At 43.0% G+C, this 19833-nt stretch overlaps 2 protein-coding genes across 3 annotated transcripts in view; one reads left to right on the top strand and one right to left on the bottom strand.

Annotated features, from left to right (window-relative positions):
* Positions 1 to 4626, bottom strand: part of PNPLA8 (patatin like phospholipase domain containing 8) — a 35522-nt gene extending 30896 nt beyond the window's left edge. The window contains exon 1 of one of the 2 annotated variants that reach the window (XM_035127605.2): positions 4607 to 4626. The gene's annotated coding sequence lies outside the window, so the exon portion shown is untranslated. Of the gene's footprint in view, positions 1 to 50; positions 216 to 4606 lie in introns of those variants that run through there. The other variant, XM_035127602.2, reaches the window with a different exon arrangement.
* Positions 4627 to 13663: 9037 nt separating this feature from the next.
* Positions 13664 to 17753, top strand: LOC118091499 (isotocin receptor-like). The gene is made up of 2 exons (XM_035128559.2): positions 13664 to 14682; positions 15410 to 17753. Exons 1-2 carry the CDS (start codon positions 13770 to 13772, stop codon positions 15607 to 15609), a joined length of 1113 nt encoding a protein of 370 aa, XP_034984450.2. The 5' UTR covers positions 13664 to 13769; the 3' UTR covers positions 15610 to 17753.
* Positions 17754 to 19833: the final 2080 nt, after the last annotated feature.

The following is a 19833-nucleotide window of genomic DNA, read 5'->3' as shown; positions in this document are numbered from 1 at the left end:
CTCTCTCTCTCTCTCAGGGGTCGTGCGCCTACCGGTACCCCCATATTTACCTAGTACGCATGCGTGCGAGCTGGAACGTTTAGCCGCGCGCCGTTTAACGACGACAAACAAACTCGATAGCCGCCGGTCTCCTAAAAATTGCAAAAGGGATAACAAATCTTTAAAGGGCGCGTCTCATTCTCTAGGGCAGGAAGCTTCCGGGTTGGTAATGGAGATGCCGTGTTTAACGCACGCGCAGAAAGAAGAAGAAGAAGAAGAAGAAATATTATTGCTGTTTTAATTATACTCCGCCCACTTTGGGCGGCTTTCCAACAGATATAAAGCCATAAAATAAAATAAAACCTAAAGATTGTAACGTATCTGGGGTTGGACTTCGCTGTGAGTCCATCGAGAAACAAACAAAAAAGGTCGCAGCAAACAGATGAGTTGCTCTTAAGTGGAGAAGTCCCCCTCCCCCCTTTTAAGTAAACACACACACAAAAAAACCAGCCTTTCCTATTATAAATTATAAGTGTACTGGCATGGCTGCGTGGCTAAAATACTGCACCGGTTTATGACATCTCAGCAATTTAGTCCGTACTGCAATTTGGGGAGCAACCTGCAGGGATGAGACAAGTGCTGTTGTTCAATAATATATGCAGTACCCTGTTTCTCATATTTTAAGACATACCCATAAAATAAGCCATAGAAGAATTTTTAAGCATTCAAGGAATATAAGCCATACCCCGAAAATAAGACATAGTGATAGGCACAGCAGCAATGCCGGCCGCAGCAGGAGGAGGAGGAAGAAAATAAGACATCCCTTGAAAATAAGCCATAGTGTGTTTTTTTGAGGAAAAAATAAATATAAGACATGTCTTATAATATGAGAAACACGGTAATCTCTAAGTAACTAGGGCAGTAGGGTCCAAACTTCTTTCAAAGAGGGCCAAATTTGATGAAGTGAACATGTGTGAGGGTCAACCAAAGTTGTTGAGCTTTTTTTAGGATTTTACTCCAAAATTGTTGGGTTTAACTTACATTTACACTTAGGTGTTGAGGAGACAGAAGAGAACAGTGGCTGTGGTCAAACTTCAAAGAAAAAAAGCTCTCCATTATTAGTGGCCTCTCCTTTCCTGGGCTCCTTCAACTCCTGAGACTCTACAGCAGCCTTTGTCAACCTGTTGCCCCAGAATGATGGAGACTACAACATGCAAAAGCAGCAGCAACAACAAATAGCATGAGAGCTGAGGCATGAATTGATGAAGTGAACATGTGCAAGGCCTGAACATTTTGCCTGACATTCTTAAAATCATTAAAATTAAATGCAAATTCTATGCAACGATTTTATGCAAAGTGTATTGCAAATGGCATACTTTTCTTTTCATTGCATGGATGACAAATCTATACAGGTGTTAAATCACTCTGCCTTTCATATCTGAAGGCCAGATGAAAAATAAACCCAGAAAACTGAAATATATGTCAGGAACATTGTAAAGTACATTACACAGTAACCCAAGCGATTCAAATGGATTAAAGCACTGTATTGCCCTGGCACAAATAATCCACTTTTTAAAAAAAGGAAATTTTGTGATGTTAGGGAATTGGCAGAGGGCTCCTCCAGGCAACTTATCTATTCAGCATGCATCCTGATTTGCTTGAATTTACACATGGTGCTTAGAATATCTTGGTTCTTTATTGAGTAAGTCATTCTGATTTGTTTATTGGGCAGTTATATGACAATGAGCAACTTGAATTTGCCAGTGCGTGAGTAAATCCTATCTGAAAATGGAGATGGTTTGGAAGAGCAGAGAGACGTGTAAACAATCTGCATGCAAATTAGGATGAATGCGGGATAAATGTTCGTTGTTGTATAACTGTCCCATAAGTAAATCGGAATCAATGCTCAATAACCGCTGTTTACAGGGTGCTTCCAGACTTTTGCTGTTTTCAGGTGGGATTCATTCACATAACCACAAATTCAGATGGCCCAATTATAGTTGCTTCGACTTTTTGTGTTAAGGAAAGCAACAGGAAAACATACTGGAAAGTGTGAGATGACACTTGGTTTGATACAACATAATATAGCCTCCCCACAAACAAATCAGAAGCAGTGCTCATTAAATAGTCAGCATCATCTAATCTACCTGCAAACAAACCAGGATGAATGGTGAATTACCAGGTTTCTGGAGGAGCCTGAAAACAATACTTTACTACAAAACTCTTCTACATTCAAACACTAGGTGGCAGCCAGAAATGGAAAAGAAACTTGTTTTCTGTGTAATTATGTACACTGATAAATATCCCAAACTTACAAATGAAGCATACTAGCCAGCAGCAATAAACTTTCTTGTCCTTTTGTTTATATAAATCCATTCTCTCTCATTCTCCATGACTTTGCCATTGTCATAAGCACACTATTCATTGCAAATGTCTGCTTAGTTTGGCAGCTAAGCAGAGACACTGTAGGGCGTAGTTTATGACATACCGTGTTTCCCCCTTTTTAAGACACCGTCTTATTCTTTTTTTTACTCTAAAAAACCCACGGTGTCTTATTTTCAGGGGATGTCTTGTACCTTAAGGCCTCCTCGGAGGGGCCAGGCAGCTGGCTCGGGGTGCTGCTGGGCGCTTTGTGCGGTGCTGCTGCAGCAGCCGGTTCCAAGCACCAAGGCAGCAGGCTGCTGGCTCAGTGCTCCGCCTGGTGCTGCTGGGCGCTCCGCTCTGCAGCTGCCGGTTCCGGTGGCAAGGTGGCAGGCAAAAAAAAGGAAGAAGAAGAGGCCAGGCCGCTCCGCTCCCTCCAGCGCTGCAGGGTGCTCCGAGCGATCGCCGCTGCGGAGCGCTCTGCTGTGCAGCTGCCGTTTCCGGTGGCGGGGCGGCAGGCAAAAAAGGAAAAAAAAGAGGCCAGACCGCTGCGCTCCGCCCGGCGCTGCAGGGCGTTTCGAGCGCTCGGCGCTGCGGAGCGCTTCGCTCTGCAGCCGCCGGTTCCGGTGGCGGGGCGGCCGGCAAAAAAAATATATTAAAGAGGCCAAGCCGCTGCGCTCCGCCTGGTGCTGCAGGGCGTTCTGAGCGCTCGGCGCTGCGGAGCGCTCCGCTCTGCAGCCGCCGGTTCCGGTGGCGGGGCAGCCGGCAAAAAAAAAATTAAAGAGGCCAGGCCGCTGTGCTCCGCCTGGCGCTGCAGGGCGTTCCGAGCGCTCGGCGCTGCTGAGCGCTCCGCTCTGCAGCTGCCGGTTTCGGTGGCGGGGCGGCAGGCAAGAGAGAAAAAAAAAGAGGCCAAGCCGCTGCGCTCTGCCCGGCACTGCGGAGCGCTCTGCTCTGCAGCCGCCGGTTCCGGTGGCGGGGCGGCAGGCTGCCTCGGGCAGGCAAAAAAAAAAAGAGAGGCCAGGCTGCTGGCGCGGGCGCTCCAGGCGCTCCCTGCTGCAGCAGCAGCAGCCGGTTCCAGGCCCCTCTGGCTGGCTGGGTCCCGCTGGCTGGCTGGTCTCGTTCTACACGGCATGGAGGTATGCCTTATTTTCGGGGGGGTGTCTTATGTTTCACTAATGCTAAAAAATGCTGCCATGGCTTACTTTCTGACTACGTATTAAAAAAGGGGAAACACGGTACACATAAATTTGACAAGAGGCAACTCTACTTCCACCCTCCTCTGGACTTCTCTGTCTCTGGAGATGGGAAAGGTTCCTGTGAATGGAAAGAGACGGACACAGGGAGGATTCTTAGAATAGGTCTATCTATGCATAACTAGCAGAGAAGAAGAGGGTTTGGGGAATGGAAGGAACAATGTTTTGAACAGGTAGAAAGGAAAAGAGGAAATTACTTGAGGCGGCAGCATAGACAGGAAAGTTTGGAGGAGGGTGGAAGAAGATGCAAGAACGCCTTGCATTTATTTGGGTCCCAAACACTGAACAGCGTGGTCAATCTGCCATAAATCCAGTTTGAGACAGGTGGTTGTTTGAGTGGGTGGGAGGGACATGGTAATGGCTGATAAATAAGGAGCTTATCCCTAGTGGGAAGGCGAACTGCCCTGTGCTTTCGGGTCCCCGTGTCTGGAACCAATGGCCACAGCCAAGAGCCCTGCTGATTTCCAACCATCAAATGAGGCTCTCAGTCTCCTCCTTAGAGCAGGGCAAGGCTTTTATAAGGTTGAGTTTTAAAAGGTAGTTGAATGTTCTTTGTAAGCTGCCTTGGTATGAATTTTATATTGGAAGGTGGGATGTACATTAGGTCACATTCACACCATACATTTAAAAGGCAGCTGTCTACCAGCTCTGGCTGAGACCCTGCCTGCCTGCGCACTGTCTTGCCAGAGTGCTACATGCACTAGTTACGACAATGCGCTCTACGTGGGGCTACCTTTGAAAGTGACTCTGAAACTACAACTGATCCAGAATGCAGCAGCTAGACTGGTGACAGGGAGCAGCTGCCGAGACCATATAACACCGGCCCTTAAAGACAGTAGCCAATGTAGGGCCTGAAATGGGGTTATGGGGTATGTGTAAGCAGAGCCAGCCAACCGCACCATACACCAGAGAGAAACCTAACCCAGGCCCCTCAGCTATGCCAACTTGGAGCCGGCACACTAAAATAAGTAAATAAATAAAAACTTAAACAAAACCCAAAACAGCTCCCTTACCTTCTTTCCTGGCTGGCGTAATCTGGCAGAGCTTCAGATGCAGCAGCTGATCTGCCACTCTGCCCCACCTTGGCAAGGATTTGGACCGCTCTGCCAATTCATCTAATTTGGCAAGACGCGCAAACAGATGCAGCTTAGAATACCTTGTAGAGCCAGTTACAAGGAGATAAAGGAGATTTTGTTTCCCAACAGAAGAAGAAGTCACAAATACAGAGACTGATCTAGGTGAGCCAACACACTTTTTACATTTAGGTCAAGCCCTGGATTGCCTTTAAACATGCACAAACAAGAGCAGGCGAACCAGTTTTCAACACAGCAGGTGTTGATCAGCTTACTAATGTCTGGATGTGCAATTTCCTTTACACACACCCCCTTTTACATACATTTAAAGTGCAATGTAATTGACATGATCTGTATTCCCCCCCCCCAACTCTAACTTAACTGCTTACATTTCTTTCTTCCCTTCCACCCGTTTCTTTACATATACACCTGCCAACATAGGATAACCTTCCATGCATGTGATGAAGTAAACTCTGGTCTATGGAAGTGTGCGCCATTGTTATGCACATCCTCCCTCTGTGGGTTAAATGTTCCGGTGGTCCATGCAGCGCTTACCCTGGTTTGGTGTCCTTTGGTAGGAGGTCAACTGAAGTCTTATTGATGTTCTGTAGTGTTTGCTTTATTGACACAGGTTGCTCATAGGTAGAGGCGTAGCTTAATCAGGGTGTTTTCCCCCAGCCAGAACTCACTGGAACTCAGTTCCAGCACCTCTCAAGTGGGTGCCATTGCTATTATAAGAGAACAAGGGAGGTGTTCGTTGTGAGTTCTGGCACCTCTTTTTCTAGAAAAAGAGTTCTGAGCTTAACCATTCTAACACGCAAAGTTCACAGCTCCCATATCATATATTTTAGGGTATAGCCAGCCCCCCCCTTTTAGATCACAGTCCAAAATCACAGCTCTCTGGGTTTTCCCCCCCCCCTTCTGTTTCTATCCGAAGCCCCTTTTTCAGGAGAGGAATCTAGGTAAGTCATCTTCTCCAACCATCACTGAATGAAACACATTGTTGGAATCACCAAGGCTATCAGCAGGTAGGCATTTATTATTATTATTATTATTATTATTATTATTATTATTATTATTATTCCATGGTTTTCCATGGTTTGCACTTTCCTTGCACAATAACTAATAATGTATAATACACAACATTAAAAACACAATTGAAAACAACAGTGGCAGAGATCACAGATAAAAACGAGCTGCGTGGGTAATACTCAGCAATCAAAAGCAGACGTGACATTCACACAGCTTTTTCCATTTTCAAAAGCAGTTTGAAGGACCTTCTTGGGCTTTTCTTTCAGCAAACAGATTGATAGAGGGGAAAGTTCAGTTACTGTCATCCAGCTGGATGTGAGTTGGGAGTCTCAGGGGCAAAATTCATGTGCAGGCAGTGCTTCCCCACAAGTAAGTGATGCTTTTGTAGTCGGTGAAATCCATCCCTATAAATAAGAATCCAAGGTTAACCTATGGCCCCCGATATACAATGACACTGCAGGTTCCGTTGAAAACAGGTTAAAAGATTACTCTTATAGATAGGATCTCCCAGGGGATAAAGAGAGTCATGTACTGATCTCCTGTTGCGCCACTATTCTTCCTCCTTTGTTAGATTAAGGTTCAAGTTCCCCTGCTTGATTTATAGTTTGTGAACTGGAGGGAAATAGAAGGTGTGTCTGATTAAGTTATCTGAGCACAGTTACATCTGATTTTTTAATCTAATGGTAACAATAGTAATTGGATGTATTTCTTTTCTTTGGAAAAGTATTATTAGGCACTCCCTGTTTTGAGTACTGAGAAATCCCAGGGGCAACACCAGCACTAAAGGGTTTTGCTTACACCGGAGAATTAGGATGGTACCTTGGGTTACAAACACCTCGGGTTACAAACACTTCAGGTTACAGACTCCGCTCACCCGGATGTAGTACCTCGGGTTAAGAACTTTACCTCAGGACAGGGCCGGCGCGTCCATTCAGGCGACCTAGGCAGCTGCCTAGGGCGCCAGAATGGAGGGGGTGCTGGCCAGCCTGGCCGCCACCCCCTGGTGCTGAGCAGCTTCAGGCCGCTCTCTGGAGAGCGGCTTCAGCTGACAGGCGCAGTGGAGGCAGCCCCAGGCTTGCGCTCCCCGCGCGAAGCTCTGGAGGCGTGCGGGAGCGCGAACCTGGGGCCACCTCCCCGCGCCTCTCAGCTGTTTTTTATTTTATTTTTATTTTTTCTACTTTTTATTTTTTCTATTTTCTATTTTAATTTTTTCTATTTCCTATTTTATTTTTTTCTATTTTCTATTTTAATTTTTTCTATTTTCTATTTTTATTTTAGTTATTTATTTATTTATTTATTTATTTTGGGGGGGGGGTGCCAGAAGGTGATCTCGCCTAGGGCGCAAAAAACCCTAGCACCGGCCCTCCCCCAGGAATTGTGCACCCATTAGCCAAAGTGGTACCTCAAGTTAAGAATGGTTTCAGGTTAAGAACGGACCTCCGGAACGAATTAAGTTTGTAACTAGAGGTACCACCGTACTTTGGTATAATCTGTTTTAATTATCCAAGTAGGGAGTAAGTGCAAGGCTGAGGGACCTGTATTCCTCTAGAGCAGGGTTTCCAAACTTGGGTCTCCAGCTGTTTTTGGACTACAACTCCCATCATCATTAGCTAGCAGGAACAGTGGCCAGGGATGGTGGGAATTGTAGCTCAAAAACTGTTGGAGATCCAAGTTTGGGAAACACCGCTCTAGAGGTTGCTAGACTCCAGTTCCCATCAGCCTCAGCCAATATCGCCAATGGTCAGGGGTGATGGGAAATGCAGTCCAGCAACATTTTGGAGGACCATAGGCTCCCTAGCCCAGGCATACAACATGCATTCTTATAGTAAGCAGGAGGTCCCTAGAACAAATGTGCTCAGCCCCTCCAAAGCTAAACCTGTTACAGCTAACTCTGGTAGGAAACTCATCTGGTTTTGTTTTTGTCTCTTCCAAACTCCACAGTGCTGTTTCAATTTCACACACACTGCTCACTGTACACACACCTTTTTCTCCGAGGTGCTCAAGATGGCATGCATGGTTCTTCCCCTCCTGATTTAATCCTCACAACAACCCTGTGAAGTAATTTAGGCTGGGACGCAGTTGCTGACAAAGTCACCCAGTGAACTTCCTGGCTGAGTGGGGATTTGAACCCTGGTCTCCTAGGTCCTAGTCCAACATTCGGTACACTGAATCGGTACACCACACTGGCTGTTACAAGGGCATCATATTTTAGAGGAAGGAGATGCAAGAATCAGAAATTATCCACTGAAATAATGGATGTGAAGAATACTGGGCTGGATTCAGACTTACAGCACAATCCTAGCCATGTCTACTTGGAAGTAAGTCCTATTGAATTCAATGGGGTCTACTCCCAGTCCCAGTTAAGTGGGATTAGGACTGCAGCCTTAGTCATGCTTAGGGTATACTTAGTGAAATCAACAACTGAACGTTAGTCATCATTACTAAATTAAGTTAAACTGATTTCAATGGATCAACTCTAAGCATGGCTAAGGTTGGATCCAACCAACAACCAAAAAAAAGTGCAATATAATATGAAACCATTGCAAGTTTATCAATGAAGGTGCAGCTGATAAGTAAAAAAATCTAGAGGGTTGTGATACAGAATCTCTGATACCATGGGCGTACCCAGGATCAAAACTAGGGGGGGCAAGGGGAGGGGCCAAGGCACGGAAGGGGAGGGGCCACAAAGTGGGCGGGAACGGCGAACTCACGCTCCGCCGGGCTGTGCCCCTCCCTAAAAGCAGGGCTGGTGGGCGGAGGCGGAGCCCAGCGGAGCGCGAGTTCAGCGTTCCCGCCCGCCGCGCCGCGCTCTCTGGTTCCGCTGGGCTGTGCCCCTCCCTAGAAGCAGGGCTGGTGGGCGGAGGCGGAGCCCAGCCCAGCGGAGCGCGAGTTCAGCGTTCCCGCCCGCCGCGACGCGCTCTCTGGTTCCCCGCCGTGCTTGGCCTTGCCTGAGGGCGCGCCGGGGAGCTGGAGGGAGGGTGCGGCGCGGCGGGAATGGCGAACTCGCGCTCCGCCGGGCTGTGCTCCGCCTCTGCCCACCAGCCCTGCTTCTAGAGTAGGGCAGCTGCCCTAACTTGCCCCATGGTGGGTACGCCCTTGTCTGATACTCTCCCTTCATATTCCTGCATGCTGAAACTATAAACATTCCTTTGGTAATCTTGTTTATACGGCTATATACATCTGCTAGCAATCATTCTGTTCCTAGAAGGAACTATGTTTATGTTACCATAATCACACTGAAAAATCCCAGATATCGCAGAGCCTATTTTTATCCTAATGACGAAGTAGTCAACAGCTCTTCCTATTGAAACATCCTGGCTACTTAGCCAAACTATCAAGTAAAGGTCTTGCGATACATTTCGTAGTTGATAATCACTGCACACAAGGGAGAAACTATTCTAAGCTATTCATTGTGGGTGCCTCCACGTGACAGCTTCTTCTGTACTTGGTGCTGCTCATTTTTTATTATTTTATTATTTTTGCAGCATCCACATGGCATCAACCTAACCAAAATGCCAACCTTACTCCCCTACCCCAATTAATTCCAGATTTACCATTTATATGTTTTGTTTTGCTACTTATTGGCTTTTCCACAGAAATTGTAAATTTGGATTAAATGGGGGGAATAATATGGGTAAACTTTCAGATTAGGACAATGTCATGTGGAAACTTTTCCAAACTTGCATGTATGCATAGCACAGAATCCAGAATGAACTGCCACTTCAAAGTGCCCCATGTAGCTGCAAGGAATTTTAAATTCACCATTTAGTTTTTTTAAAAAGTCAGTTAAAAAACCAAATTAGAGAAATATTTTCCCTTGTGCTTAACTGAGAAAAATTGCCTGGTTAAGTTTCCTAAAAAATATTATCTATATTCATGCTGCAGTATGTATTTACCTAGGAATAAGTCTGAATTCAATGCGGTAGGCAAACTTTTTTTAAACTCATCAATTTTTGGACAACGGGACAAAATATTTTAAACTGGTCGATAACCCCATTATTTTATTATAATACAAATGAACAACTACTACTATTCTAATGTATTTGTATACTTCTAAGGACCTTGGTTTTGTTATTTTTCCTCTAGCAAACATAGTTCCTCTCCCCCGTTAGGGGATATCGAATGTCCATCCAAACTAAGCAAGAGGCCTTCTAGAGTTCTTCCAGGCTCCTGGAGTCTGTACAGACTCTGCTTCACTTAGTTCTCTTAAAAAACAGTGTATTGGGAACAGAGCCAAAAACCGAGGCAGAGGTTCTGAAGCAAAACACCATAATGGGGCAAAAGGTGGCAGAAGCCCATATGTTCTATGGGGCGAGTTATGTGAGGTCTTTGGTCTAATAGACCAAATGTATTTTGGCTCATTTAAAAATGGGATAACTTCATTGAACATTGCATATTTGGAAGGGTCTGCGGTCGTAGTCCCAGCACACATTTCTCAATGGGAGAAGGAAAAATGAAAATCAGCTTTTAAAAACTGATACATCGTTATGGAAGTTTGCTTGTGCATTCTTGACGCAACTCTATGAGTCAAACATTAACTCTGGCTTGACCCTTATATCCAGTTTTTTTGGGGGGGGGTTGGGAACCTGAAAACTCACTGTAATGTGATATATCTCATGAGCACAAAGTGAGCTTAATGATTTAATATTTTATATGTTTCGCATGATCCTCCGTCTGCAGTCATAATTCCCACTTCATCCCCCCCCCCCACATTTCCAAAGGGAGAAGGAAACACCCAATAGCTGTCTACAGTGGTACCTCGGATTAAGTACTTAATTGGTTCCGGGGTGCCATTCGCTCCCCGAAAAGTACTTAATCCGAGTGGCGATAGCGCGCGTGTGCAAAGTGCCGATAGAGTTCTTCTGCGCATGCATGAACCACGCAGATCGCTTCTGCGCATGTGCGCGTGGCGGAACTGGAAGTAAACACTTCTGGGTCTGCAGAGTACTTAAACTGAAAGTATTCAAACTGAAGCATACTTAAACCGAGGTATGACTGTATACACTATACCTTTAAAGCACATTCAAAGCACATTCTTTCCCTCAAAGAATTCCGGGCACTGTAGTCTACCCCCTTACAGAGCTACAGTCCCTAGCAACTCTTTACAAACTCCAGTGCCCAGAATTCTTTGAGGGAAAAGAATGTGCTTCAAATGTGCTATAAAGCTGTAGCGTGTACCACAGGATTGCAATGTGATATCTGCCTTGAAAACATGATAGTAGTGCACAACTGTTTCTGCATTTCAGTTTTGGAGATCGGGTTGGCCTTTCCATTCATTTACAAAGAGGCCAGGAAGGCAAATTGCATTGAAAGGTAAAACCTGATCCAAAGAACTATGCACTTTCCTTGTTGTGTTTTATTTTATTCAAACACAAGAAAGAAAAGGAATGGTGCAGGTTCACAGATGTCCGCCCGTTTCCTGAGTGTTGGCATTTTTGTGGTGAGAGATGGAGAAGCAGGTGCACACACTTGTCCCGTCCCCCCCGCAGATTTTGGAATAATCTCAGCAAAGAAGTTATCAAACTGGCAGAAACGGCTTGAGCCCTTAGCCAAGGACGCAGATGTCGTCTTGGTCAATAGGGACTGGCAAACTGCCTGCTGCAGAAACCCTGGAGAGCAAGATCTTGGTTACTCAAGGTCCTTGAGGATGCAAAATCCTTAGATGTGGCTCACATGTGTCCACATTCATAAGTAACTGTAACATGAGAACTGGTGCATGTGGTTTGGCACGTGGTTATGCATGAAATCTAAAATAGATTTAGGATCTTGGCAGTCTGCATTTAAGGGGGATCGGAAGAGGTTTGGCTTAGGACAGATCCATGCCATACAATTATAGCACACTCAATGCACACTTAAAGCATGTGACTACCTCCAAAGAATCCTGGGAGCTATAGTTTCCTTCTCACAGCACTCTAATTCCCAGCATCCTTAATAAACTGCATTTCCCAGCATTCTTTGGGGTCAGTCATGTGCATTAGACTTGTGTTGGATGTGCTTTCAGGTTAGCAGTGGAAGAAATGCATAGCTGAATTATAAGTGGCTTTCTGATTTGTTTCGTGAAGAAGATCTGCAAGCATCACCTGCGAAACTATATGTTCCGGAAATGCATTCGGAAATATATTGGACTGTGAACAGCTACTACTTCCTGTAAATGTAAAGGAACCTGAACACTAATGTATGGCATGCCATTTGTGGCCACTTTTGCCATTGTAGAAGCCAGGCTTTTGCTGTTTCGGGAACATCAGTTTACATTTCTAGTCCAAACAACATTAATATATAGCACACTATAAAAGAGAAGCGGAAAACATGAGGCTATGTTTATGTTAAAGGGAAGGATTTGATGAACTTGCAGCAATTTCATGCATCTGGTGACTAGGAGTATTTTCTCTTGAAAACCTCAAGTGTTCACTGTGGAAGAATTTTTGACCCAAGAGAAGCCGAAGTGCATAAGAGTTTGCAATATAACAAATGCAAGGACGTCCCCCACCCACCCCTTTCCCCCCAGAATCAAAGCTGGAGAAATATTTCTCAGTCTCTCAGTTATTGCTATGCAGCTTTAAGCAGGCAGGGGAATGATCATTTTGAGGATACCGTGGATTCGTTTTGCTTTATGGACACTGATTATCAAGACTTAACAACACCTGCAAAGCTAAGTAAGTACTATAGCCTTTTTTAAATGAATACAGACAGAATACTTGACCAGTTAGTTTGCCGATACACAACATGCCTTAAATTGGTGGAAATAAGAAACAAGGGACAATGTTTGCTTGGGACCATTTGATATTTATGATAGTAGGGCGGGGAGCAAAGGGGGGAATTTGAGGGAATATTTGTCAGGAAGTAGACCAAAATATTACACACCTCTGTTTGATAATACTGTAGAGACTACAGCGATAGGTGTAGCATTTTAGCTCCGTTGTGGAGCTGCTTTGTACAATACTTGGCAAGGCAGCCTTGTGTTTGCTTCCGAGTATACTCTCATTGGGAATCTATTCTGGAAGAATTGGTATGAGGAACCACTACAAAATTGTGTATATGCTATCGCATTTTTGTTGCATTTATGCATTGCGTATTAGTTACAAACTAATATTTACATGTTAAAAATGTAAATGTATGAAGCAGCCATGCCCTTCCCAAAATCAACAGTAGTTTTTCCTACAATAAAACTATGTAGTCCATTACCAAGAAAAGAAGAAAGCTGGAGAGCTGTAAATCTGCTTGGCAGTTTCACAAGCTGGAGTCATTCAAACGGCAAAGAATATCTTATCTGCACTTTTTAAATCTGCATCCTCCATTGTATTTTTGCTCAATGTGAAAAATACAAGAAGAGATGTGTAGTTCTAGGTTACCTTGACAAGGATTTATGTTGTATGAACAAAGTAATTCCAATAGTGATATTTAATTTTGTACAAGGAAAGACCAATGGAGCACTAGGATTATTTTGGAGACATCTTTTATAGTGAATGCACTCTTTTTTATGGTGGGAGAACAAAGTTAACGGGAAAATATGGTCCCCTTGTTGAATATATTGTTTTTTAGCCTACTTCTTTGTTCTGGGGTCTTTCATTCCTTTTTAATGAAAAAGTGCACAGCCTTTCCATGTACATATGAAGAAAGCTTTGTCATTACATGAGGATGAGAATTACGGTACATTAAAGAACACAGTTGTCATGTAGATACTAGGCAAATATCCCACAAGCAAATGTATAAGCATGAATTTGGCTGCTTTTATTTTGGGATGTCAATGCAAATAGGTGGTTTACTTTCTATAAGCCAACAAGTTTCAGTGTATGTGTGTGTTTCTGATTTTCCTCCTGGCTAAGACAACCGCAATTTCTCAAGTTACATGAAGATCTCCTTGTTAAGAGTAAAGTTGCTGTTTTTTTTTTTTTAGTTTTTAGATATTTTTATTGGACGACAAGAGAGAAAGTTTTAAATTCAAGTCCACTGGTGCGGGAACCCATATGTTCCAAGACACATTGAAACATAAACAACTGGCGGTATATTTAATAGCTTGCCTTCCACGGCTGCCAACCTAAGTGACCCTCTCTGAAAGTAGCTCTTCTGCATTATGAAGAATTTCTCATTTTCCAAAGATGACTATGAGCCTGGCATTTCTTTCTTTCCCGGTTTTCTCAACTCCACAAATGCACCAGCTCTTCCCGAAAGGCAATCGAGAAATGAACAATTAGCTCTGGTAGAAATCGCTGTGCTGGGAATAATATTTGCGACAGCGTCGGTGGGCAACATCATCCTCATCCTGGTGTTATGGAGGAGAAGAATGAAGCTGTCTAGGATGTATGTGTTCCTGCTTCACCTGAGCATTGCGGACCTGATGGTTGCATTCTTCCAAGTCCTTCCGCAGCTCTTTTGGAAAATTACAGATGTTTTCATGGGGCCAGACATTCTGTGCAGAACCATCATTTATCTCCAGCTGTTGAGCATGTTTGCCTCCACCTATATGATCGTGGTTATGGCAATGGATAGATACCAAGCGGTGTGCCACCCCATGGCCTCTTTTCCAAAGAAGGCGGCTCTTTGGAACGCTCCTATCTGCACAAGCTGGTTCATTTCTCTGGTCTTCAGCGTTCCCCAGGTATTTATCTTTCGGAAGAGAGAGGTATCCCCAGGTATCTTTGACTGCCAAGCTGACTTCATTGAACCCTGGGGCACAAAGGTGTATGTGACTTGGATTTCCATAGCTATTTTCTTCCTCCCCGCAGCGATCCTCATCCTATGTCATGTGAGGATCTGCCGAGCAATCCAAATGCATATGCATTTGAAAAGCTGCAATGAATTGGAAGCAACAAATCAGAAGCAAATGCAGCCATGCCAGGGAAGCAATGCAAGTTGTACATCGAAGGCTATGATCAAGACTATAAAGATGACAGTGGTGATAGTTGTGGCTTATATTTTCTGTTGGTCACCTTTTTTCATCGCACAGCTGTGGACTGCCTGGCACCCCAGTGATGCTAGGACTGAAGGTAAGGCCAATAACCTTGCTCAATACATAGCCAATAATAATCACATTGCTATATTTTAAATATCTGGATGAATTTATATTTGTTTTAAATGTGGGCATGATATTAAACGGCTTAATAAGAAAATATATCAAATGGCATTTCTTTGCCATTTTAAAGAACAAAGACAGGAAATCAATTGTTTTTAAATGAGTAGAATTTTGGTTCAGAATTTGGGCCGCTGAATGTAACGCCCATTATGATTTCTGAACAACTGGAGCAGATCAGCTGGAGTATTTGCTCAAGTCAAAACTGAATGAGACATTTCCTGTTAATCTTACAAATAGTCTATAGTGCATGAGAAACACTTACGTTGAATTGAACAATAATCTGATTCTAGAGAAATACAGACCGAATTTTCAAATTGTGGCAAAATGTTTCTAAAAACATTTGGAAAATCTTCACCCACTCCCAAACAAATCTATAGTAAGTTAATTGGTTGAAGATCAATGGGATCAAAAAAATCTTATGTATATCTTTTATTAACATTCTTTTATTGAGAGGGAGTTTACTGTTCAGGGCATAAACATCTGTTCAGGGTATAAAAATCAGTTTTTCACTAAGAGAGAGAGAGAGAGAGAGAGAGAGAGAGAGAGAGAGAGAGAGAGAGAGAGAGAGAGAGAGAGATCATTTCCCCTGCAACATATTTGTTTGTCTTCCCTGAATGACTTATAAATTCTTTTCCTTTCAGGTCCAGTAATAGCCATTCTTATGCTCCTAGGGAATCTTAACAGCTGTGTTAATCCATGGATTTATATGTACTTTTGTGGTCAAATACCACGTTGTTCAAAAACAATACAGGACAACACTGCAGCTCACGAAGAATCTACCATTACAGGCAGTGTTAACTTGGGAGAGAAAGAATCTGAAGACAATATCACATCTGTGTAATTATAAACTTCTGCCTTTTTGGCTTATGTTTGTTTCTTTGAACCATTTTTCTAATATGGGTATGTGCACATGTTTTCTTTATATATGTATTTTCTTTATATATGTATTTTGAAAAAAATATACTCAAGGTTCAAAAATTCCCAGCACAATATAAAAGGCATGTTATATGTGAATATTTTTGCATGCCAAGTGCTGAACTCCATACACACCAAGGTACATCTCAAACTACACATATTCATAGGCTCCTCTCAGTTCTGTATCTTCCTCCAGCAAGTTTAGTGATGTCTCTAAGACCTTTGCCATGATAAATGCATATCTCAACAAATTATACCAAGCACACTTTTTTTTTAAGTAATATGACAATACAACACGCTTTAGAGAAGGGTGGGGGAACCTCTGTCTCTAGATAGGTTTTTGTACTCCAGTTTCCATCAGTGCTAGCCATCATGTCCATCATGTATTTGAGAGAGAGAAAGCGAGTTCCCATTAGTGATTGTCCTATTTGCAAATTTCATGTACTGCAGATACCCTTCATTGAGCACCAGGTAATGTGCTTACATATGAGCTAATGTGAGCTGCACACTCCACTCTAATTAAAATACAGTGGTACCTAAGGTTAAGAACTTAATTCGTTCTGGAGGACCGTTCTTAACCTGAAAATGTTCTTAACCTGAGGTACCACTTTAGCTCATGGGGCCTCCCGCTGCCGCTGCGCCACCGGAGCACGATTTCTGTTCTCATCCTGAAGCAAAGTTCTTAACCCGAGGTACTATTTCTGGGTTAGCAGAGTCTGTAACTTGAAGCGTCTGTAACCTGAAGCGTCTGTAACCCGAGGTACCACTGTACATGCCTAGTCATAGACTGGGCACGATCTTGGCAAAGCTGTGGAGCACTGACCTCAGCTTACAGAATTATTATGTGAAGTAAGATTGACTATGAAGCACGCTGGCTATTAAATTTGGTTTATGAGCTATAGTTTATTTTACTCCTACTAGTCCTGTGGGCAGGAAGGGATAGATATGTCAGTGAGCAGAACAGAAATGAGTTATTAAAGTCCCTGGTGGCTCCAGTGAAACGCTGCAAGGTTGAGTATAAAATCCCATTGTTACATGGTCATATTACTTCTAGAATGTCCAACTTGAGTCTTGCCTGCCAGACTTTACTCTTCGGGATTTTCTTGTACTCCTGCTTCCTACCTTTTAATTCAACCTTTAGTTTTTCACCTTCTGTTCCTCTCTAGTCTCTCCAAATCTCCTCTACCGACATGCACAGAGGATTTGACATGCTGTGACCAATGAATCAGCTTCTGGCACTGCCCTTTCAAAAACTTGGCAAGGGCACTCAGTTTCTTGGTATTGACATCTGGCTCTACAAACGTATGTTTTGTAAAATTGTGAGAGGACTGCGGCCTATTTCCTGGCTGTCAGCTTACACTGTGACTCACATCCCGGGCAGCTCCTTACAACCACAGTCCCGGGAGGACATTATCACAATATCTCTTTGTGGGCCCTCTAGTACTTGATTGTGTTCTATAAACCCCATGCTGTTGGCAAAGGAAATTATGCACTTAATCTGAATTAATTGAGAGAGGAGTAGTCAGTTATTTACGATGATCTTTCTGTAACTTTGATATGAAACAAAGAGTGGGGACTTGCAAGAGTGCAAACTTGTAGGAAGATAGCAAACTTTGTTTGCTAAGCAGCAACCAATACTGTCTACTTGGTTGGCAGTGGTTATTTGGGATTTTAGGCAGGGCAGTCAGTCCCCTGGTCATACTTGGAGATGTTGGAGACTGAGCTAGGATCTTCTGGGTGCAAAAGCAGATGGTTTACCACTGAGCTATAGTTCCTTCATGATCAAATTACTGCCTCATGCAGGTAGCTTTTGCTGATATGAATGCCTTCCTCTTATAAATATATGATCTGGGGTTAAAATTCACATCAGTTTGGGTAGGCCATTGAACTATGGATGGTACATAATGCCATTATGATAATGACAATATTTCGGGAGGGACAGGCAGCTCTCTGATTATGGGATACAGTATAGTTGTGTCCCATTCTGCAGCTCACAGCACAGGAAGACTGACAATCGGCAAAACAAAATAGAAATTTTAAAGCTTTCTTTTTGCCCTTATTAAACACACTTTTTTTTTTAAAGGAAGGATGCTTAAACAAATAATTAGCACATTGTCGATCACATTGAGCCTTGGCACTATACAGTGAAAACTGATAATTATAAATTCAAATTTTGTTAATCTTAACCAAATTACAGGTGTGGGTATGTATATACATCACTATATCACATGTTAAATCAGTTTGTTTTTGTTTCTGAAAATAACTGTGCAAAGTTACAGATGGGCTTTGCAGCAGTCTACCAGCTGATGAGAATGTGCACCATTCAAATGAGCTTTGTTTTCTAAAATGTTAGCACCATACCTAATTCAGAATCATTTTTGTTATGCATAGCTAATGATGACTTGTGGCTTCCTATGTAATTCCAATTATCAGGTATAGAGCTTTGATAGAAAAACCATATGTTTAACAACATGAATACTATATTTTAAATAACAACATTTAAGTCTATAGATATATATCAGTCTGTATGTTTTTGTCTCCAGGACAGCAGCATAAATTTGGAATTTGGTTTATGGCACAAAATAAAACATCCTGGGAATTTAAGTGTTCCAAATCTTCCCTTTTGATACTAATGAATATTATAGGTGTTCTTTAAATAAAAGAGTGTTACAGCACCATAACACTTTAAAAAGACAAAAACAAAAAATTATTGTCACCACCATTTTGGCAATGTGTTGCCACTTCCCTACTGAAGCACTTTCAATCCAAAAGAAAAGTTCAGCACTCTGGGTTCTCACGTTTCGTGGATACTAATGGGCAACTACACTCACATTAGTAAGCATGTGTATAAATAAATTACAGGTTTTTAGTTTTAAGGATCACCTGAAATTCCTCCTCCCAAAGGTCTCTTAGGTGAACTAGACCATCCCTTTCCCCTGACACAGCAGCTACATCACATTCACCCATATCAGCGTAGTGGGATTAACATTCAGAAAAAGTGTAATATCCCTGAAACTGTTGAAAGTCACTTGCAATTCTGCATCTTACAGTAGAAGAACAGTATTTTATAAGAGCTTGGAGCCACCCATCTGGCTGTCACAAACATGTGGCCCGCAGACCCATAAAGTCCCCAAATCCCTCTTTATTTTGAGCACTGCTAAAAACCAGGAAGGTTCAGTCTACCCAGATGACAACCACTGCGTATTGTTCCATGTGTCTTGTAAAACTTCCAATTCTCCTTATTTATTTGCACAAGAAAAAATAAATCTGACTCCAGCTGTGGCTTAAAGTTTGCAAAGCATTCTTCTTGTTGTCTCCTACCTTCTATTCTGCAAACCAAAACAAACCTTATTTATGAGAGACCTTTTGCCAAGTAAGTCAAAGAAACAAAGCATAAGCTGGCTTGGATCCAAAGACCCCGCTGTGCAAATCTAAGGCCCTTCCTCTTGTGCAAGGTAGCTGCCAATTCCCCCCTCATCTGCACACCCCCTCCAACGTCTCCAGAGCACATCCCAAATCAAAGCCAGTTTTCAGGGGTTGCAGATGGGGAAGGGAATTGGTGATCCCCTCTGCATGTGGACAAATGTATTTCATTTACACAATGTGATCTTTGGATCCAAACAATTTACAATACCCCTCTTCGTTCCAAAATGCTTATTTTTTGAATTAGCTAAACAGGTTTAAAAACACCTATTATTTCTAAATCTGAATGGTGGTGTGAGTGCTTCTGTTCTTCTGTCTCTATAATTGCAGAGGCAGCACAAATAGATTAAAGCCCAGCTGAAGACTGCCATTATTTATGGAAATGTTTTCCAAGAATGGGAATCTTAAAGTCTCCTCTTCCTCTTACTCAAACCCTCTTCTCTACTTCACAAGGTTGAGAAATGAACCATCCAGCTGAATCACAATATTGCAGGGGTGGTCCCTAGTGCCTTTCAGATGTTATTGAACATACAGTTGATGGAAGTTGTAGTAGTTCAGACACATCTGGAAGACATTGTGTTGAATATTGTTTAGCCACAACTGCCGACAGCTGAATTTTTATTCTGTCAGAGCAGTGTGATGTAGGTTAGGACGAGAAGGAAATGTGTTTTCCTCAGGCATCCACTGAGCTTCATAGCTAACCAGGGATTTGAACATAGGAGGTTGC

Source organism: Zootoca vivipara, chromosome 10 (assembly GCF_963506605.1).
Source record: "Zootoca vivipara chromosome 10, rZooViv1.1, whole genome shotgun sequence".
NCBI lineage: Eukaryota > Metazoa > Chordata > Lepidosauria > Squamata > Lacertidae > Zootoca > Zootoca vivipara.
The sequence above is the reverse complement of the archived record's forward strand: the minus strand, read 5'-3'. Positions and strand labels throughout refer to the sequence as shown.